The sequence below is a fragment of the Alosa pseudoharengus genome, unplaced genomic scaffold (assembly GCF_046254945.1).
Source record: "Alosa pseudoharengus isolate Yale_2024_CS ecotype anadromous, Long Island Sound unplaced genomic scaffold, YU_APseudo_1.1 YU_APseudo_1.1_scf_24, whole genome shotgun sequence".
Taxonomy (NCBI): Eukaryota; Metazoa; Chordata; class Actinopteri; order Clupeiformes; family Clupeidae; genus Alosa; species Alosa pseudoharengus.
The window spans coordinates 16241626-16264705 of NW_027468689.1; the positions used below are offsets into that span (position 1 = coordinate 16241626).

The 23080-nt window shown below is 42.4% G+C and overlaps 1 protein-coding gene across 1 annotated transcript in view; it reads right to left on the reverse strand.

Annotated features, from left to right (window-relative positions):
* Positions 1–9425: 9425 nt before the first annotated feature.
* The window catches only part of tns1a (tensin 1a), a 62530-nt gene continuing 48875 nt past the window's right edge, over positions 9426–23080 (reverse strand). Inside the window, exons 18-29 of the mRNA XM_076303270.1 lie at positions 21543–21638; positions 19909–20080; positions 18943–19604; positions 18585–18674; positions 18071–18199; positions 17590–17685; positions 17344–17421; positions 16678–16749; positions 15303–15471; positions 12973–13041; positions 12855–12884; positions 9426–12627 (exon numbers count right to left, since the gene is read on the reverse strand). Of these exons, the coding sequence (XP_076159385.1) occupies positions 12486–12627; positions 12855–12884; positions 12973–13041; positions 15303–15471; positions 16678–16749; positions 17344–17421; positions 17590–17685; positions 18071–18199; positions 18585–18674; positions 18943–19604; positions 19909–20080; positions 21543–21638 (1805 nt within the window). The 3' untranslated portion in view covers positions 9426–12485. The remainder of the gene's footprint in view (positions 12628–12854; positions 12885–12972; positions 13042–15302; positions 15472–16677; positions 16750–17343; positions 17422–17589; positions 17686–18070; positions 18200–18584; positions 18675–18942; positions 19605–19908; positions 20081–21542; positions 21639–23080) is intronic.

The window sequence follows — 23080 nt, forward strand, 5'->3', positions numbered from 1 at the left end:
TGTGAGAGGACTACCCTCTCCAAGGTCTTCATCACATGGGATGATAGTGCTACTGGCCTGTAGTCATTTACTGTAGCACCTTGGGATGCCCCTTAGGCAGAGGGACCAGGCATGATGTTTTCCACAGAGTTGGAACCCTTCCTAGCTTCAAGCTCAGATTAAAGATGCCTTGAAATATTCCACAGAGTTGTTCAGCACACCTCTTGAGCACCCCCACACTCACCCCATCAGGGCCTGCTGCTTTGCTTAACTGAAGTCCCTCCAGTTGCCTTTAAAATCAATCAAATTATAGTGGGAGCATATAGAGGTTGAATAATAGTGGTCCCAAGATCAAGCCCTGGGGAACATCACAGGTCAAGGATGTTGGTGTTGAGGTACAGTTGCCGATGGCAACATCTTGTAGAGATGATTTGAGATAGTTGATAACTATAACTGTAAATCCAACCCAGTGTTCTAATTTGTGTAGCAATATGTTGTGATCAAATGCTGCACTAAGGTCCAGTAGCACTAGGACTGATGTTTTGCCTGTATCTGTATTGAGGCGTATGCCATTTAAAACCTAAATAAAAGCTGTTTCAGTTCTGTGATTTGCCCGAAAACCAGACTGAAAGTAATCAAAATACCCAGGTGGTTAGTTGATTAAAGACTAGTTTTTCAATCATTTTGCCAATAAAAGGTCCATTGGATATGGGCCTGTAATTGTTTAGCATGGAGGCATCCAGGTTATTCTTCTTGAGAAGGGTCTTTACAACAGCTGTTTTCAGGGACTTAGGAAAATTGCCAGACAGCAATGATACATTTACAATGTGATGGACATCTGCTGCCATAAGTGCCGCTATACAGTTTTGAAAAAATTTGTACGCAGATTGGTAGACAGTATCTAAGCCACATGTGGAAGAGCTGAGATTCTCTACCATTTTTCAATCGTTTTGTAGTCTATCAAGCTGAACTCTGATATGAAGTTAAGTTTCCCTCCCTTTGTAGCTGGAAGTTTCGGATGTTGAGTTAGTAATCGAGAAGATATGCTGAGTCATATTTTGTAAATTTTACCTTTGAAAAAAGAACTCATTGCATATATTACTTGAGAGAAGTTCAGGTGCTAATTGTGGGGGATTTGTGTTGGGGATTTGTAAACTTCTCAACAGTTGAAAATAGTACTGTATGAGTATTATTATGACCGCCGCGCAGCGAAGCGGCGGTCATATAGGTTTAGTCAGATTTTTTTTTTTTTCTTTTTCGCATGTCCAAATTTCCGTCAATGATTCCCGGGACACTGAAAGACCGGGGTAGACGAAACTTGGTGGGCATGTAACCCCATATGGATAGCATGGAACCATCGTTTTTCGTTTTGATCTGTAGCCCCGAAAGGAGGGTAGGGCAGACACAGTTTTCTGTGAATATCTCGAGAACCGTAAGGTTTAGGAGGACCATTTTTTTTTTGTATGTTGATCTCAAGGGGCCATGTCAACCCATTCCATAACCACTCATTTCATGTATAGCGCCACCTAGTTAAACACAAAAAAGTAAAAATTAGGTGTTGTAATCGCAGGTATCTGTGACCTAACATAGTCAAAACTGCACGAAATTGGAAGTGTAGGATCATTATGACACCCTTTGAATGCACGCCAAGTTTCGTGGAATTCCGTTCATGGGGGGCCACACAATAAATTAATTTATGTTACTATACACCAACTGGCCTGTAGGTGGCCGGAGACAGTTTTCTGTGAATATCTCGAGAACCGTAGGGCCTAGGAGGTCCACCTTTTTTTTTGTATGTTGATCTCAAGGGGCCATGTCAACCCATCCCATTACCACTTATTTCATGTATAGCGCCACCTAGTTAAAAATTAAAAAGCAAAAAATTAGGTGTTTTCATCACAATATCTCTGGCTGACATGGTCAAAACTGCACGAAATTAAAAGTGTAGGATCATTATGACACCCTCCGAATGCATGCCAAGTTTTGTGTACTTTCGTTCATGGGGGGCCTTACAATAAAAAAAATTATGTGTACATTTAGTGACGTACACCAACAAGGATTCCCGGGACACTGAAAGACCGGGGTACACAAAACTTGGTGGGCATGTACCCCCACATGGATAGCATGGAACCGTAATTTTTCGTTTTGATCTGTAGCCCCCCCGCTGGACTGGACCCCCCGAAAGGAGGGTAGGGCAGACACAGTTTTCTGTGAATATCTCGAAAACCGTAGGGTTTAGGAGGACCATTTTTTTTTGTATGTTGATCTCAAGGGGCCATGTCAACCCATTCCATAACGACTCATTTCATGTATAGCGCCACCTAGTTAAACACAAAAAAGTAAAAATGAGGTGTTGTAATTGAAGGTATCTGTGACTTAACAAAGTCAAAACTGTACAAAATTGGAAGTGTAGGATCATTATGACACCCTCTGTATGCACGCCAAGTTTCGTGGAATTCCGTTCATGGGGGGCCACACAATAAATTAATTTATGTTACTATACACCAACTGGCCTGTAGGTGGCCGGAGACAGTTTTCTGTGAATATCTTGATAACCGTAGGGCCTAGGAGGTCCACCTTTTTTATGTATGTTGGTCTTAAGGGGGCATGTCAACCCATCCCATTACCACTTATTTCATGTATAGCGCCACCTAGTTAAAAATTAAAAAGCAAAAAATTAGGTGTTTTCATCACAATATCTCTGGCTGACAAGGTCAAAACTGCACGAAATTAAAAGTGTAGGATCATTATGACACCCTCCGAATGCATGCCAAGTTTTGTGTACTTTCGTTCATGGGGGGCCTTACAATAAAATAATTTATGTGTACATTTAGTGACGTACACCAACAAGGATTCCCGGGACACTGAAAGACCGGGGTACACAAAACTTGGTGGGCATGTACCCCCACATGGATAGCATGGAACCGTAATTTTTCGTTTTGATCTGTAGCCCCCCCGCTGGACTGGACCCCCCGAAAGGAGGGTAGGGCAGACACAGTTCTCTGTGAATATCTTGAGAACTGTAGGGCCTAGGATGACCATTTTTTTCCGTATGTTTGCCTCCAGGGGTCATGTTAACCCATTTCATGTGCACACATGTGCACAAACAGATACACACACACACACACACACATACATTCACAGTAATCATACGTATGACACATACTCACACAGTAGACATATGTACGCTTGCATGCACAGGCACATACGCAGGCATACACACAAGCACGCACACACACACACACACACACACACACGCATAACATAAACATGTACATGCACACATGCACACAATTCAAGAATTTCTCAGAATTATGAACAGGCAAGATGGAGGTGGGGTTGTATAAAATGAATTTTACATGTGAAATCTATGAACTAATCATGTTTTGGTACTTGTTGTCTAGCAGATACCAGTGAGAATTGAGTGTGGATAATGCAATTTAGTGAGACAGTTAGAATCATATAGGCCTTTCAGCGTGATTTCTTTTTGTGGAAAAAATGTGCTGGACTGGGCGGCGGTCATATTTTGTACCGCTCTGCGGTACATCTAGTTTACAGTATGTTTTGTGCTTGAGGTAGCTAGCTAGCTGTCATGATCTAATATAAGCCATCACCAGAGCTAAATCTCCGCCATCAACAGAGAAATGTCTCCCATTAATATATATTTATCTAGATGTATTTCAGATGTCAAGGATATTGGGATTGTTTTGGATGTTCAATCAAGCATGTACCCTAGCTCTAGGTGGGCTTATTATGTCGTAAATTAAAGTTAGCTAGCTGACTGAAGTGGACATTAGCACTACAGTAGCTACATGAAAACGTAGCTGAAGGCAAATTTACCACAGCGGGATTGTTTCTGATTTCGCACCTGAAAGTGTTGAGTTTATTACTGCTCTATAATATGTGACATAGTGGTAAGTCTGATAGCAACAACAGACTAAGCCCAGGCTCCCAGTCCCAACCCAACCCACTGACTAGCACGACTCTGGGCATCGGTAACGTTCCAGCTTCATAGGCAAAGATGGAACAGTATGTGCGCTCTGCTCTAAGATCTTTGGAGAGAGATGGTAGTGTTTGAGAAAATATACCATGTTGGGTGGGGAGACTTCTGTGACGAAAATAAACTTACATTTGATTAAGATAGTGGCAAGTGATGTAGCGGTGCTACCCTAATATTTAGGCTGCAGTAGATCACCATGTTAAGCGTTCACCATACTGCAATTAAGTATACTCTTTTGATTATGCCTCATTTGCCAATAGAATATGAATTGTTACATGTGGAATTGCTTTTTTTTTTCAGAGACACTGTTGAAGTCCTTTGGAGCACATCTCTACCTCTACCTAACTCTACCAGAAGGTGAGGTTTTCTTGATGGCAAATGGTTACATAGCCTGTTAATATGACATGACACATTTAACATCGTTTTTTTTTTTTATTTATTTATGTATTTATTTAATCATTGCAGGTTCGTGCACTGCAGAGTTGCAGATGCCTAAAAACCAGGAACGAAGTAGGAATAATTATCTATTTTTTGGGACATTTTATTTTTGATTATTAATGTTTGTCTATTTTGTTTTTATTTTGTAGTTGAAAATTGCTCATTTAATGCACATTTGCGGATTTGTTCAGCAAATCTGTTGAAAAACAAGTCATTAAACTGATGTACTTGTTTACAACAAATACAAATGCTGTTGTATTTTGTTATTTGTCAATTCAACTTCAGTAAACCACCCTTAGTGCTTCACTTTGAATATGAATGTTTCAAATAAATCTGTGATTTTAGTACCCTCTAAGATTAAAAGGTGACAGGGTTGGTGTAAATAACAACTATATTAATACATTGGTTTACCAAGCACATGGGGCCAGAAGTCTAGATTGGAGCCCCAAAACATGTTTGGCATGTGAGCAAGGATGGATTACTGAATGAGCCTACCGAGCCCAAGAGGTCAAGGGACCCTGAACCCCAAGTAGTTGTGTGAATTCACTACCAATAAGTCAAAAAGCAAAAGGCTATGAATCTGAACAAATTTAGGTACTGCCCTTCTCCAGCTGACCATCCCAAAAATGCACCAGAATACAGGAAATCACATCTAACCCCCCCCCCCCCCCCCCACACACACACACACGTTTGTACCCACATTTGCACAAACAGGGTAGGGGGAGAGGGTCCTTATGCATCTGTGTCCAGGGGGACAGTAGTTCATAATCAGTTGCTGTATTAATACATAACCTCACTGTATTAATTTATAATATGACATTATAGTGTGAAGTTGTGAATTATCGCCAAGCACAGGTGACTGCGTTGTGGGAGGGGGCCCCCAAATCAAATTCTGCTTAGGGCCCCCAAAAGGCTTGGGCCGGCACTGCGTATGACACATACTCACACAGTAGACATATGTACGCTTCCATGCACAGGCACATACGCAGGCACGCACACACACACATACACACACACACACACACACACTCACACACACACACACCCACACACATAACATAAACATAACACAAACAATCAAGAATTTCTCATAATTATGAACAGGCAAGATGGAGGTGGGGTTGTATAAAATGAATTTTACATGTGAAATCTATGAACTAATCATGTTTTGGTACTTGTTGTCTAGCAGATACCAGTGAGAATTGAGTGTGGATAATGCAATTTAGTGAGACAGTTAGAATCATATAGGCCTTTCAGTGTGATTTCTTTTTGTGGAAAAAATGTGCTGGACTGGGCGGCGGTCATATTTTGTACCGCTCTGCGGTACATCTAGTTTTAAGTCAAATAATCTTACAAGAGAGCTCAAAGTAACAATATTGCAATCAAAGTCAGTGATTTGTTCCCTGCTGCTGCCATCAGAATTTCCCACTGCACATTCCGTGCTATGTGCTGGCTGAGAATATGAACTAAGAGGTTGTTGCTGCTTAAGAGAGATCCTTCTGAATGGGGAGGGGTAGGGGGTGGAGGTGCCCTGTGCTTCTTTGGTGCTACAGGTCTCGGGCTAGTAAAACGCTGTCTGTCTCTTGACGGTCTTGGGCTAGTAAAAAGCTGCAAGGCAACTGGCAGCAGTCTCTGCATTCTTGCAGGGGACATCATGTGCTTGGGTGGGGCTGGTGATGGGTATTCAGGGGATCCTGGGGAGTTTGATTGGGTGGTGGGGTGATGAGGTGGGGATGGGGATGGGGATGGGAGATTAGGGGGGTTTGGGTGGCCTGGGGAGTTTGATTGGGTGGGGAGGTGATTGGGTGTGGATGGTGATGGGAAATCAAGAAGGATGGGGTTGAATATTGATCCAGAGTCTCCATTTGACTGCTGAGATCCTGTGGAGTTTGTTGCAGATGCCTATGTTGATTCCAGTTAGACACAAACACTTTAGTAGATGAACATCAGAAAATTGCACGTAGCAAAAACAAGGAAGCAATGAGAACAGATGACGCAGTAGGACTTGGTTGTAGTCAGTGGGAAACAAATTACCTACTGTAGCTAACCTGCCTACAGGTCTGGCAAAATGTCAGAATAATTAGGTTATACATTTTGAGAGGCTTAGTTAATTTATAGTTGACTTGATTTTTTTGCATTCAGAACGACCTTTGTGCCTAAAAACATAATGAAACTGTTTATGGTAATATGTTAAAATAAGTATTGTGATACAGATTGATATGTCAACAGTACTTTGTACCTTCAATGTAGTTGTTTCTGTTTTAGCAGCAGCAGTATGGCATAGTAAGTTGCAAGAGAGGGGGAGTACATTACATAGCACATTATATAGCCTAGCAGATTACCGGTATATAGCGTAGCACATTCCATGCATGCAGGAGGACACATTCAAGACTAAAAAAGTGTGATTTGAGTAAGAAGGGAGTGTATGTGTGTGTTTGTGTGTGTGTGTGTGTGTGTGTGTGTGTGTGTGTGTGTGTGTGTGTGTGTGTGGTGGGGTGCTGTGCTGTGCCCCCAGTAGAATGGAGCTTTGGGTCTGGCAATGCTCCTTCTTCCAAATAATGAGGTCCAAACTTGGATTACTGAAGTGCTTGGTGACTTGCTTGTCCTGTTTGTGGTTAGACGTCCCTACCCACTGAGGAGTGCTTTTCTGGTAGCAGTGGCTGTTATGGCTTCCTTTCCAGAGAAATGGCCTGTTCTTTGGAAGCAGAAGTTCCGAGATAATTCCTCTGGTCTTACGGAATGTAACATATCTTGCACAAATGTCTCTCATTAACTGTGTAAACACAGTACTTTAATTATGTGTTTAATTTAGCAGGGCATTATGAGTCTTTTCTGAATATCCATTGCAAGTCTTTTCTGAATATACACTTCACATTAATTATGTCTATGATATCTCCCTAAAAGTTGGGACACCAAATTGTAGATGTTTTAGTGAGCACAACAAGAGTTTCACTTGATTGCTGGACTTTGTCAAATGCAGGGCAAAAATTATGCCGAACGCCAGGTGAGTGACTGGGTTCAGCACGGGGTTAAATCACACAGAGAATCCTCAATTTGAAAATGTGATCTAATAAAGTGTGATATGATAAAATGTTATCTTGTAATTAATTGTCTCCCCATGTTTTAATGGTAAGGAGTGATAACTAAAAACTGAAAAGACTAGTAACACTAGCTAACTTCATACCTCACAAACTCAAACTGTATCCATCAACAATGGGAAGTGGGGGAAATATATGCAGGCAGGAGAAAGGGAGAGGAAGAGAAAGAAAGAGATACTGAGTGAGCAAGAGAGAGAAGAGAGAGAGAGAGAGGGAGGTGTGGATACGCGATCATCTCTGGCGGCACAATCTCACAAGCCCTCTCTCCCTCTGAGAACAAGAGATGCCTGAGAAGGCCGGCGAAAAGCAGTGACATCACCTGATATTGGAGAGGTCACCTGATCTCTGATAAGACAGGTCTGTCCAGTCGGGTAGGAACAGAGCCAGAGGATAGATTACCTCATTCCAGGTTAGAGCCTTTCCCCGAAAATGGTACAAAAGACAGATTAAAACCTCTCTCCAAAATACAGCTTATACAAAGAGAAGTGGTAGACGTTTTAAACAGTGGAAAAACACTGAATTCTAGTTCACTTACTTCTTTGAAGTATCATGTGAGAGATGAACTGATTGCTAGGCATGTTGCAAACTCCTTTTTACGCTTATGGAAATTTGGACAGCACTGCCCTCTAGCGGTCAGTAGATGTACTACCTTGTCCTGTGTGGTTGCTCATGTTCATGGCCAGTGCTTGATACCAAAGATCCTTTAGAACGTTTTATCAACCGTCTCTGTTGATGCTTTTACGTGATTTAAAAGGAATGAAAACAGTTTCTTAGAAGACACCTCTGATGAGGGGGGTCTTATCAGAAACTCTGATACAGAAATTTCCTGGGGTGCGTTTCCCAAAACCATAGTTGCTAACCTGTTAGCAACTTAGTTGGTTGGCAATGGGAAATTGCATTGCAACCAACAAAGTTGCTATGGTTTTGGGAAACGTGCCCCTTAGCGACATTGTGTATAAACTGCAGGGCAGTGTTTTGCAAGTGTTATTCATATATATATATATATATATATATATATATATATATATATATATATATATATATAAAGAGTTAGTGAAGAAAACCATTTTAAAAATGTAGGCTATTTTTTTGCTTTAACTTTATGCACATAACTGTAATTGGTCAACTCGCTCTGTGTTGAGCCGGCTGCTTCAAGCAACCTGTGGGTAGTAGCATCATACTAGTTGGCTAACATAAGCTTTGCAAATAAACTCAGACATATTTTGGTTACAATTACGGGGTTATCCGATTGTTCTTTCATGGACCTTACGCGGGCCGGTCAGGGAAAGCCCACGGGCCGGATGTGGCCCGCGGGCCGTATGTTGCCCATGTATGCTATACACCCTATCCTTGTGTATTAACCTCATGACTGAAGAAATGTAGCTAAATAGTAAATCAGGTTTCTCGGCCAAGTAGGCCTATACTTGCGTATACAAGGAAATTGGTCTCTGCATTTATCCCATCTGTGAATTAGTGAACACACAGTGAGGTGAAGCACACACTAAACCAGAGCAGTGAACTGCCTTGCTACAGCGGCGCTCAGGGAGCAGTGAGGGGTTAGGTGCCTTGCTCAAGGGCACTTCAGCCGTTCCTAGTGGTCGGGGATCAAACCGGCAACCCTCCGGTTACAGGCCCGAAGCCCTAACCAGTAGGCCACAACTGCCCATGACTGAAGGTATAGTAATTTAGAGAACCTTTCAAAGTTCTGTATTAGCACTTCCTCCCATCTAGAACCTAGCACGATTCTCTGTGCGATCAAGCCTTGCAAACCATGGTCCAGTTTCATATACCAATAATAATTCATGAACATATGAATATGTTTAGACAATTCCAGAAGCATGTCACCTGGGCGTGTGTGGAGATTTAGTTTACAAACAACACCATTTTTAATGTAACTGGTTTGTATTGCTTTAATGTTTTTTTTTCTCCTCAGGAACAAAGCCATGGCATTATAACACAAATAAACATAAAATAAAATAAAATAAAAACACATAAATCCCACAGAAGCTCTGTACAGCCTTAGTAGTACATTCACACATTCAAACCCCAGACTTCATCTTCGCAAAGCCAACTCACTGACTTCAGGCTAACATCCAAGGAAAATGTCCGCCGGGTCGCCTGCGAGTCTAGAACATTCTGGGTAACACTGATGACACCAAAGCACTGGGCCTGACTATGGGGAAGACCAACCGGTGAGTGAAAAAAACACAAACAAAACATAATTTAAAATCAGAAATAAATACATAATACACAAAGGACAGTCAGTATCTTTTGTTATCTTGTGTTGGCTTTGAGGTCTTGTTACATGAAAAAGGCGAAGAAACTGCATATATGTGTACAGCTATAGTGGTTTTGAATGGAGTATGGTGCTTAATAGCGGCATGATCTACAACAGAGGTTCTTGGCAGCCATGACACCTGCTCTTCCCCTAATAATAACGAGATATTATTCAACCGTTTCCAATACTGAATCCCAACAACAGAAGCTATGTAAGAACTGCACCGACATCTGTTGTAGCTTGTCCTTAGAAAAGTCATGAGGACATGTTTAGATTCTGGTTTAACTTAACTAGGGTGGCTCTGGCAGTCTGTAAGTGCTATACAATTATAAAGATGGGGTAGCCTACGCTGTGGATCTTCTGAGTTTGCCTCTTTGGCAAACACATTTGTGTGCCTTCCTCTTGACATTCTTGATGGGCAAATTAGTGTCTGTAGCTGGCAGACTTCTAGTTCCATCTCCATCACACACACACAACTGACAGACAGCGTTATCATCCTGCAACTGCACAAACTGAAGGATTACAAATAAAAAAAAATGCATATAAAAACAAAAATAAAAACATTGTGTTTTTTTATACATGAATGTCTTCCCCTCACACACCTCAACATGAGACAAAATGGAGCAGTGGCCACACGCAAAAAAAAAGTGACTCTCAGCTGGACACACAAGATGTCTTTTTTCACTCATGACTTTTAACTCTTAATCAAAATAATTTCCCCCCCATGTAGTCTCAGATGTTTTGAATGTTGACTATACAATATCTTGTCATTTCAATATACTGCATGAATAACCTAAAAGCAAGAGAGCAACAAAAATAAATATTTTCATTAAAGTCACCTTTTTATAGTAATACATATGTAGTCATCATTATTTATAGTCATGTTTATCTTTTTTCAATAGCTTATGAAGATTGGGCTTTGTGTATTGTTTTTTCTTTATGTTGTCTTCTTTTTTTAAGCCACGCTCTCACACAGTGAATAAAAGAAGTGTGGTAATGGGCAGTGTGAACACAAAGCAACTTTGTTTTTTCTTGAAAGAAAAGGTAGACATTGCCTAATGTGTATTTGGCTGAAATAAAACTCCACTCGGGGGAGGAAATGATGTGCGTGTGTGTGTTAGTGTGTGTGTGTGTGTGTGTGTGTGTGTGTGTGTGTGTGTGTGTGTGTGTGTGACAAAGATAAAGACAGAGCATAGCGATAACTTCAACAAGATGTAAGACCCTTTTTTCGAAGTAAAAAAGAAAAGAAAAGAAAAAACCTGAAGGTAGCATCACATGCAGTTGAAGTCTCTAGCGATCAGTGTCGCCATAGCAATTTTTCTTCTTTTTTTGTTTCTTTCCTACAGCAGGGGAAAGGGGTGATCTGCGTTCAGAGGATAGTGGGGGGCTGGGGGGTAAAGTTCATTGAGTCGGGTTTAAGGGTAAAGGTTAAAGGTTAAAGGTTAAAGGAGCTACTTTTGCACTACGGCATGCGGGGGCATCGCTGTTGGTCCATCCAGGCGATGAATTGTTCACCCCTCCAGTGTCCAGTGTGGGTCATTATAGGGAGATGTGCACATTTCTGTGTGTGTACAGTAATTGTGTGTGTGTGTGTGTGTGTGTGTGTGTGTGTGTGTGTGTCTGTGTGTGTGTCTGTGTGTGTGTGAGGTGACCTGTAGAACATCTCTCTCCTGCTTTACAGGCTCTGTGCATGAGCTGAGACTTGTATCCTCACCTGCATCCTGATACAGTGCAGTCACACACATTTTGCATCTACAGGCCAGAGCAGCCGATCCACAATCCTCTCCACCCCAACAGTTCCCCCTCTTTCTGAGTTTGACTAGTTGAGTCTGGGGCCTGGGTGACATTATTGCTGATGTTGGACCACAGTGTTTTTCAATTTTTTTCCTGATATGCAGTTTGGTCAACTGAACTGGTGTCTGTGTGTGTAGGTGTTGTGATCGGTAGACCTGGTAGCATCCTACAATCTCGAGTCCACCAGTGTCTACAAAGAGAGCAGTCTTGACCAACAACGAAGGGTTAGAGAAGCAGCTAAGGACCATTTGCAAGCGAACATGCATATCGTCACTGAATACTTTTTCTTTTTTTTTCAATGTTCTTTTTGAAAGAAGAAGTCACAGAGACAGACAAAAAATCTTTTTTTTTTGTCCAGAGGGATTTTGTACTTTTTTGACAGTCTGGTTAAAAGTAAAATTCCTTTACAAAACAAAATGGAATAAATTGTCCAATAATGGCATACTTGTTCTGAACACTACCTTTGGTTGTTCTATCTGAAAAATGATTCTTTGTTGCTTTTTTGTTTCTTCACTTGTCTTTCTTTTAAAACTCATTAATTCCTAAATTCTCTTCAAGTCTGGATGAACCACTGGGAGAAGTATTCTCCCCTTCCTCTTCCAGAAAAACCTCTGAGCTCTCCTGCACGTGCATAGACTCCATCTTGAATGTTCTCCTACTTCACTGAAGGAAAAATCAACACCTTGAAAACTTAAAGAAAAGAAAAAAAGAAAATAAAGTCAACAGTTTACTCAACTCCTCCTTCCCATCTCTTCGAAAGAAGGACGGGGGCGGGGAGACCTTTATGAAAAAATATATCCACACAAAAAAGGTCATGAAAAAACGTGTCTTTGTGGGAGGAAAAAAAAAGAACACACGCAGTTTAGAGAAAAAAACGAAATGTCTGCCAGGGCAGTCTTCACTGTTTGGGGTTGCCGAGCATGACCTTGGAGACAAAACTGACAATGGCACTGGCCGGCTGGTCTGGCTCCAATTCGGCAAACAGGTGACTGACGTTGTCTGTTGTGCTTCCTTGTTTCCGGGCCACAAATCCAAACATCCTGAATACACATTAAGACAGTCATAACAATGGTGATTATCTTTCGGGTAAAACTTATTTAAAACTCAACCTCAATCACACATGCCATAACAAAAATAACAAAAAGGATAATGATATTGATTATTACTGTTTTGTATTAAATCATAATAAATTCAATACATTTTGTGGCATCTAAAGGCATAAATGTCAAAATGTTGCAAATGTTACAAGAATTTGTAATGCACGTACTTAGCCGCTCCACCCTCTGTCTTGTTCCACCTGCAAAGACATAACCTTTCATTTAGAAGCATGCAAATTTAAAGCCAGACTTCTAAAAATGCCTAATGATATGCCAGCTAGCACTTACTTTCTGTCCTGCGGGTCAAGGTTACAGTAGGTGACGGTGTTGATGGGATAGTGGCGCCGGAAGAAGATTCTGGAAGACAGACTTGTGTATGAGAACACATACTATAATAAGAGACTAAATATCAACAGAGGTGCTGCTTCTTTCCATGGTCAAATGCATGCTTTAAAAGCACACATTTGACAGTGAAGAATGCAGTTTTTGGTGGGGATGTTAAAACTCTTTAATGAGGCTGGCACCCTCTTCAAGAAGCTATCAAGCTAATTTCAAGCTAAAGTCCAGCTTTTCAAATCATTGCCAGAGGGATATTTCAATCCACCCAGAGTGACCTTATGAGTGATGTCAAAGCAACCTCAGCATTTATTTATCTTTTATGTAATCCCAAAATTGTTTCAATAGGCCTACAGTACATTTGACCATTCTAGCAGATGCTTTTATTGGAAGGGACTAAGAGTAAAGCTAAGGCATACTGTATATTCTACTGTTACTTCCTTGAATCTGAACCCATAGCATTGATGTTATGCCAGCTGTCTCCTGTGGTGATGTGTCCACAGAGAAAGTGTAATAATCAGCGATTTTCTTATGGGGGAGAGCAAGCCCCAAATCTGAGCAGTTTTCCCATCAACAGCCAGTTAGACACTGCCCCAGTGCCTGTTTGCTGGTTGTGAGTCAATAGATTCTTGCTAATTGCATTATGAGCTGTAGGTAGTGTATTGTTTATTTTATTGTCTTTTTTCGTTGTGAAGTTTAAATGAACCGTCGCGTTAGATCCGAGCTGTAAAATGCAGACGTTCAGAACATAGTAACATTGTAGCATATGACTGAGGTGGCTTTTAGCTAGATGGATGACAGCAGGCTAAGTAAATAGCGATGTTTCAAAGCTAAAGTTCATCAGAATCTTGGGATACGGCCTCTTGACAACAGGAGAGATAGAACTAATGACTGGCCTTTGGCCGTAGCAACCATCCATGGGCGGACTGGCCATCTGGCATACCGGCATTTTCCCGGTGGGCCAACGCACCTTTTGGGCAGATAGAATAGGCCATATATATAATTTAATCATTTTGGCCAACGATCGGCCCAAAGGAAGGACAATCAGCGGCCCATTGGTTACATTTCCATACTGACACTTGACTGATCCAATAACAGCTCACGTCAGGCCCCACCCCTCGCATTTTGGCCCAGAGCCAGGATTCTGTGAGCGCATCAAAAGTTAGTCAAAGTTGCCTACACGAAATTGTGGCGGGTGCCGGTACCGTGCATTAATTTCTGTGAACAGACCACCGTGTCGTCCATTATCCCTTACTGTACATATCCCCTCCATCTCCCAGTCTGGACTGTGCTCTAACATCACATCATACTTGACCAATGGCTGATACCCTATTACTGCAAAGCTATCCTTGCACTGCTGCTATAATTCTTATATTACTATGTTTACATTTTTCTCCATCTTGTCCATACAATTATACTATAACTGGGTAACGCTTTAGAATAACATGTGCTTATTAGGTATTAACAGTGCATAATAAGCAGTTAACAATTCATTACTAACAATTAGTTAACTGTTGTTATCGTTTAATAACATTAACTAACTGTTAACATGCAGCTTGTAAGTGTTAATAAGCAGCCTTTTAAGTTACTTACAAGCATATTTGTTAACAGTTGTAAGTGTTAACAAGCAGCTTGTTAATACTTGTTAATGGTGTATAAGACAAAGAGGTGGATAACTAATATGCTTAACTAATAACTGTTATATTACTATGCTTACATTTTTCTATTATATTGTCCATATTTAATACTGGTCTCTTATATTGTCCATATTTATTGCTGGTCGCTAGACTTTAACCCTGCACTGTTGCACTGTTGGACTTATTTGCACTACCACCATGACACACACCTTACTGAGCACCTTACCACGGCATATTGTCAGTCCCTGCCCTGTCACTGCAAGTACCTCATGCTTATACATGACATTACATTCATGTGGATCATGTATGCTTATACAGTACAGTACATTCATGTGGATCCTTGTTTTAGTATCTTTAGTGTCTTTTACTGTTCATTTTAGTCATGTGGATTTATTTTTTTATCATCCTATTTATATTGTTGTGTGTGGTGTCATAAGCTACTGGGACTTTGAATTTCCCCTTGGGGATCAATAAAGTATGTTTGTATGTGTGTGTGTGTGTGTGTGTGTGTGTGTATGTGTGTGTGTGTGTGTGTGTGTGTATCTATCTATCTATCTATCTATCCATCTATCTATCTATATACTGTATCTATCATGCCCCTTAGATTACTAGTTATTAAAGCTTCTGCTAAATGCAGGGACATACTTCCTCTGATTGTCGGTGAGGGTGATGCCCTGGGTGGACACCTTGAAGTGGACGACAGTGGCACTGGGCAGTGGCTGGGCCGCCAGCGTCTCGCTGATGGCTTTGGCAATGGCCTGGGGGCCTGTCAGGGACTCCATCTCCACCGAGTTAATATACAGAACATTGCATGCTGGGAAAAAAGAGAGAAGAAAAAAAACAGATCTTGAAAAACAGAATGAAACAAACAGCCCAAATACTACACAGAAACTGTTCAGTTAGGCGGGCATCACATTAGCCAGCGTCAAGCTGCAGGTGTCCTATTGTTCTTTATGGTTCGGCAGCGGAACAGTGGCAAAGCTGGCGTAACACTAGCATTGAGCAAGCTGAGCATTGAACTTCGTTCAACTTTCAAAGCACAACGCGAGTGTATTCAATTGTCAGTTAAGGCAAACCGTTTGTGTTACCATAGAAAAGAGATAGAACTTATTATGGTCTGAGCGTTGCGTTACGCTTGCCGCTGCCGCTTGCCACTGGCTAATGTGATCCCCGCCTTAGAGCACATTTAGCCACATAGCGTATACATTTATCACAAACTCATTCCAAAGGCACAAAGCACACTGTAAAAAGGTCAGCGTTAGAGGAGATTATTTAGAGTCCAGTGTTTTGGCTGTTGCTAATTCATGGTGATGAAACCTCAAATTTGTTATTGAAAATTGAACTTGTTGCACACTGCGCCAAAAGTATTAGTCACACTCTTGTGAGTGTACGCAAACTGATTGCTAGCATGCTTTCAATGCAATGCCATGACAACACATATCGAGGACCTCTCAAGAAAAACAAAACAAAAACAAGAACAGAAGGGGTTGGGGAGTTTGTTTCTTGTAAGTACTCTGAAATGCAGTGATGCGACTGATGCAGTGAGTTGAGGGTGTGGGGCAAGAGCTGGACCGTGAATAGCTGTTCACAAAAGGGATCATGCACAACTGCATCATGAGTTAGGCTTCATTTGTGGGTCTAACTGAAGGACCAACTGAAGAGCAAAAAGCCTGGCAAACATTGTAGCACTGTAGTTACCCTGTGACTCATCAGGAACCTTCGGCCCTACGGTGACATAAGAGGGACAAACTGTCAGGGGACCGACAGGGGCTAGGCAAGGTGCACATGTGGGGGAGAAGAAGTCACAGGAGGGAATAGATCACGCGAGAGAACAAAATCATCTGCAGTCAAATTGGTTGACAGAAAAAGAAAAAAAATACCTTCCATCTCTTTCAATCACCTCTCCTTTCTTAAACAAGACACCATTTATGTAACCACCCTTTTCCTGTTATTATTTTGTGAAGCTAAGGCGGCAACTGATATGGAGAGGGGGAGCTATAACCGGAAGGTTCCGGCTTACCTGCACCCTGCTTCAGTAGGTCAATGGTGGAGCTTGTTGGGGTGGCTAACTCAATGGCTTCCTCATTCGGGTCTGACGAAGGAATCACATTAATTGATCGATTGATTGATTGATTAACTTTACTGATCCCCAGAGGGGAAACTAGTTTGCTACCCTGGGGCGCGTTAGATAGATAGATAGATAGATACTGTACGTTATAGCGTTAGCAACTTTGTTGGTTGCATTGCAATTTCCCATTGATAACCAACTAAGTTGCTAACAGGTTAGCAACTATGGTTTTGGGAAAACCGCCCCAGGTAAACATACAGCAACAGGACAGCAACAAGACAATGACAAGTACAGTACAGTACATTGTAAAACATACATATCAGGTGGTCAATAGTCATACACATTCTAGGACTGAAGATACAATATCCAATACAATTAGATTTATTAAAAAATAATAACCAGATAAAAGACAAATAACCTCGCATCTGTGCTCACACTCAAAAACAGAAAGAAGTACAGTTGTTAACATTTTTTAATCTGTTTTCAAATTTGAAGTTGACAGAATAAAATAAATGGATCAGTATTTAATTTGATTTAAACTGCATTAGTACTCATGTTCATGATGACTGGACTGTGAAAGGACCATGGAGAGAGCGGTAGCCAGTGAAGATGTCTTACCTCGGGTTGGGATCATTAGCTTGCATGGTAGAGCCAGGGGTGTCATGGAGTGCTGGTACACCAATGCAGAGAGACAGCCTGTCAATTAGAAACACACACACACACACACACACACACACACACACACACACACACACACACACACACACACACACACGAAGAACAGTAAGATGAAGGAGGACCACCACACACTGCTGGAGAATATAGAGTAATGAATGTGTGCGTTAATGAGGATCAGGAGCTCACCAAAGTAGGGCTCGTTGGGACAGCCCTTCAGCCTCACGCCCTTAGCACTGGTCTCAATCAGGAAGTGACGAACCAGCTCATTAGTGATGTCACCCACTGATAAATAAGAACAAAATTAAGGCAAATAATTTAACATTACTATGCTCCAAAATGAGCTGATATAATTGTATTCCATTTAATCAGTTTTTCAGGTCTTTTTCTTTTCATTTCAATACATGTGTTAGTTCAATTCAATGCCATTTTTGTTTTCAGGTTTATCTTATCAAGATAAGTCTTCTTTCCATGATAATCCACAGACTGGCCCATGCCTTTAGTTTCATGTTATGGGGTGGTGGTAGCGTAGTGGCTAAGGAGCTGGGCTAGCATGCAGTAGCCTGAAAAGTTGTGCACTTAACCCGACTTGCTCTGGGGAAAATAGCCCTTGTAATATAATTGATACAAGACGCTTTGGATAAAAGCACCTGCTAAATGCAAATGTTACCTTTCTTGTTCTGTTGCACAGTGGGTGGAGGTGAGGCCACCTTCATGGCCAGGCCGTAGGCCCCCTTGAAGGAGTGGCTGTCTCGGATAACAAACGCCCCAGGTTCTCTGTCCTTCAGCACGCAGATAGCTGGAGGATAGTATCGTGTTAGACCAGGCCATTAAAGGTGTTTGCAATTTTTAACAAAGTATCTTTCTATTGATTAGTGCTGTATCTATCTGTCTATCTATCTATCTATCTATCTATCTATCTATCTATCTATCTATCTATCTATCTGTCTATCTGTCTATCTATCTATCTATCTATCTATCTATCTATCTATCTATTTCCCCCTACTCTATGCTAATGCTGTGTGCTATGATATATTTTGTCCTTATGAAATATTACGTCTATTTAGAGTTATCACTAGAGGAGGCACAGCGCATGTACATGAAGTCAAAACATTAGTGCTGCTGAGCATCATTACTGTAAGGAGACATGGTCTCTAGGATACCCATGTTAGGCAAGCTCTTACCTTGCTCCCGGGAGATCTCTGGCTTGTACCAGAACTTGGATGTGTCCTGCACAAACTTTACGTTGAGCTTGATGTCTGGTGGTCCATCAGCTGGAAGAAACAAGTACAACAGTACTTCATGATTCAGTCCAGCATATCTCTTTTCAAAGATAAAATGAAACTACAATCACCACAATATATATTTTTTACATTTTGCCAGTATGGTATATATGGTAAAATTGGAGAATAGAGAAGTTTTTTTATTTTTTTATATTTCAGAAATACATTAAATGTTATAAAATGATAAATGAATTGTCCAACATCCACTATACCATTTTCACACTCATACATCACAATCGCATCATTATCGCTCCCTCACCATAGATGGAGACGATGGCAGGTTCAGACGTTGCGTGCGGGGGCATGACGGGCGTGCTGGCACCGCTGGGCCCTGGCGAGGACATCTTCCTGTTCATGGAGCCCTCAGTGGGGGTGGCACTGGGCCTCTTATCGGGCAGCAGGGGCTGGGAGCCTGGCTCCGCGCCATACAGGTGACCTCCAGAGGCGCCGGACTGGCGCCCGCCGGGCCTCTCGTCGGGGCTGGCCTGCCTGCTGGGCCTCCTCTCCGGACTCAGGCTTCCGGCGCTGCCCGGGCTCTGAGCGTGGCGGCCCATCGTGGGGCTCTGGGGCACCGCTTTGGTGGCACCCATGTGGCGCGCGGGCACAGGGCTGTTGGGGTCGCCGCCATTGGCTGGGGGGACCCGGTGCCCGGTGACTGGGCTCTGATTGGCTAGCCGGCGCTGGAGGACGGGGCTGGGGGCGGTGTTGGTGGCAACGGTGCGGTGGAGCGTGTTGGGGCTGCCCGGCACACGATGGACGCCCATGATGTTGACCGTGGCCGTTTCAGGATCCAGGTAGCCCAGCGGGTCGGGGTAAAAGTGGGGGTGCGTGAGCTCGGTGGTGTTGGGCGGGTAGCCCACGTTGGACACAGGGACAGGGGGACTGGCCACTCGCATGGAGCCGTCAGGATGTGAGAAGTGTCTGGGCAGGAGAGAGAACAAGTACAGAAAGTTGATGAAAGGCCTTAAAATCGTGGGAAAAACACTGCTTTTAATGGGTAAAGGATGATGTTATAAAATGGTCAGTCCAAACCTGCATGTGTATTACTGTAACATAATGATGATGTCAGTCATCTTTGGACATAAATCACGCACACACACATACAGTACATGCACGCACACACGCACACACACACACACACACACACACACACACACACACACGCACACACACACACACACACATACACGCGCACGCACACACATACAGACCCTCAAATACTCACCCCTCAGGGTGGTGGCTGGTGCCAAGGGGTGAGAGCGGGGGGTTGATGCCGTGGGCAGGGGGCGCTGCCCTCTCCATAGCTTCAGACGGGTACAGGGGATGCTGGTGGCTAGGGGACATGGCGAGACCCCTCCCTCCAACGTGTGCCACGGGCCCAATGTAGCCTCGCGGCTCTGCAGAAAAACGAACCAAACGTGTGAATGCAGGTGAAAAACAAACAAACAATACTGTAACAAACACGACAACCTTGAGGTCGAGATGGAGGACAACAAAGAGAGTACATGTAAATATCTGAAAAGTAAATCAACGGTGAATAAATGATTACGCAATCACAGAAAAATGAGTTTCTTTGATAACCTGAAAGTGGTATGGGGTAAACACTCCTTCGAAATAAAAATGTGTAAAAGTTAGCTACTTTTAGAAACTTATAGCAGAGGTGGAAACAAGTCAGTCATGTGAGGATATTAGTGACAAAGAGGACTACACTTCTTAAAAAAACAGATACAACTAACTATTTTGCATAATACAGTTGTAAATTAACATTACAAGTCATATTGGAACACTGACATTACATACTTATACTTTTTAGTGTTTTTGCTAGTATTTATAAAACTAGAAACTGGAAACTAAATAAGTACAACACACAAGGCTTCAATTCATACATAGGACAGGGGAAATAAATAAAAATAATCTTACAGTAATCTACAGTATGTCAAAACATATCAGGCCTACACTTTTTTGGTTCCATGATAACAGTAATACCTCATGGCATCATGGAATCTCATTGGCATAATATAGTAAAAACAGATTATACCAAAACAAGGGGTAAACATAACGATTTCAAGGGGGTAAGATGAGTGCCAAGAACGGGTAGGGGATGAGCACAGCACAGCACAGGGTCAAATGGAGTAGGGCAAGACGACACGCGTGAGTTGGGTTGGGTGGCCGGGATGATCTTTAGAGTGCCAGGGGTTATCTGAGACAGACCCTTACCTTCCATTTCATCACTAGAGTCAGAATCTGACGGCAGGAAAAGACCAAGAAAATAGAAAGGGAAAAAAAGAGAGAGGAATGAGACAGAGGTTGTTGGTGAGAAAGGGGGAGAAGAGAGAGAGAGAGAGAGAGAGAGAGAGAGAGAGAGAGAGAGAGAGAGAGAAGAAGAAAAGAGTAGAGAGATTGAGTATGAAGCCAGTCAAAGATTCAAAGTTACACAGGATCAGGATGGGTTGAATAAGAGCCAAAAGCAGCATGGAAGCATAATGGAGGAGACAGTGTTCCTTTACCAAACCGTGTATGCCCTTCTGATGGACTGTATGTAAGACACAGTCAATGGGGACTAAAGCTGCCATATCAACATGCAGGTCTCCAGCCAAACTGTTCCTTTTGGTCTGTAACTGTGTGTGTGTGTGTGTGTGTGTGTGTGTGTGTGTGTGTGTGTTAGTAACTGTGTTTGTGTGTGTATGTCTGTGTGTGTATGAGAGAGAGTCTGTGTGTGTGTGTGTGTGTGTGTGTCTGTGTGTGTGTCTCTGTGTGTGTGTGTGTGTGTGTGTGTGTGTGTGTGGGTGTGTGTGTGAGAGAGAGTCTATGTGTGAGAGAGTGTGTGTGTGTGCGTGTGCGTGTGTGTGTGTGACTCACCGGAGCTGCTCTGCTGCATGTGCACATCGTTGGGGCTCTGCGCCTTCAGCCCCAGGGCCGACAGAGGCGTCTTGGCCAAGCCTGGCGGGGAGCGACCTGCAGCCCCAAACACAGACAAGAAAAAAGAGAGAGGCGAAAAGGAACAAGGAAGAAGAGGAATGCAGAAGGGCGAGAGAGTGAATGAGCAGAGAGAAAAGGAGGAGAAGAAAGTAAAAGTTGATTCTCTGTCAGAAATGCTTACATTGTAGCTCATGTAGCACAAGTTTTCACGTGACTTACATTTTTACGTAACAAAAACATTAACACTGTGGGGGGGGGGGTGGGGGGGTGGGGGAGGTCACACACAAATAGCAACACATCCAGGTGGCGGATACTTCCAACAGTGATCAGAAAAACAACGAACATGGGACAACAGGAAAGTCATGCAAGTGACAAAAACAATGGAACAATGTGCTTAAAGGGCAGTGATGGGGACAACGACCACACCACACAGCCATATGTGATGGACACAGTGCAAGAGCACAGACATTTCATGTGAGCAGGTGCAGTAATGTAGGCCTTGCTTTCTTTTCAAATTCTCTATGTTCTAGATGGTATATTGATGTGCTGTCAAATGTGTCAAATGCAGATGGTAGCTGGCAATCTTTTGTAGTTCTTTTTATGTATAAACATAAAATGCAGTTTGCATGTATGGCAACAAGGCATTGTACAAGCTGCAATAACAGTATACTCTTTAAGAGCGAATATATTTATTTATTCAAATCTTTGTTTGAATAAGAACCACATACAGTAATGATCACCTCAAACATAGCACAGATCTCTTTGATGGAATATTTAATTTTTCATTACTGCTGAATTTAACATTGAAGATCACACACATAAAATCTAAATCTAATGGTCATTCCAATGAACTACCTAAAGTCTAAGAAATTAAGACCTAGCTTCGTGGTTCAACTCACACATTTCCTGACCAAAAGTAAATATGATATTGTAGTGTGTATTTTATCAATCAGTCTGGGGAACTTTAAAATGCCTACGGTATGGGACGCTATGGACTGTGAAAAGCTTATGCTGTTTGCCATCATGCTGATATGAAGACCAAGCATGGTGAAACATCTGTAGTATGTGAGCATGCATCCTGCACTTACCAAAGAATCCCAATCAATTCTTTGTGTGGCAGCTCAAATGACCAATAAGAGGCAAGAGAAAAGGGGAAAGGAGGGGCATTTGGGGCTTATCTGGCCTCTGATTGGTACATTTCTATACCTGCAGCATGACTTCGCTGCAGGAGGAGGGAGCCATGGAGATATTGCTATGATGATGAATAAAAATGACAACGCTCTGTCACGACATCACTACAATGTGTGTGTGTGTACAGTATGTGTGTGTGTACGTGTGTGTGTGTGTGTGTGCGTGCTTGCGTGCGGGTGTGTGTGTGTGTGTGTGTGTGTGTGTGTGTGTGTGTGTGTGTGTGTGTGTGTTTGTGTGTGTGTGTGTGTCTGTGCCTGTGTCTGTGTCTGTGCCTGTGTGTCTGTGTG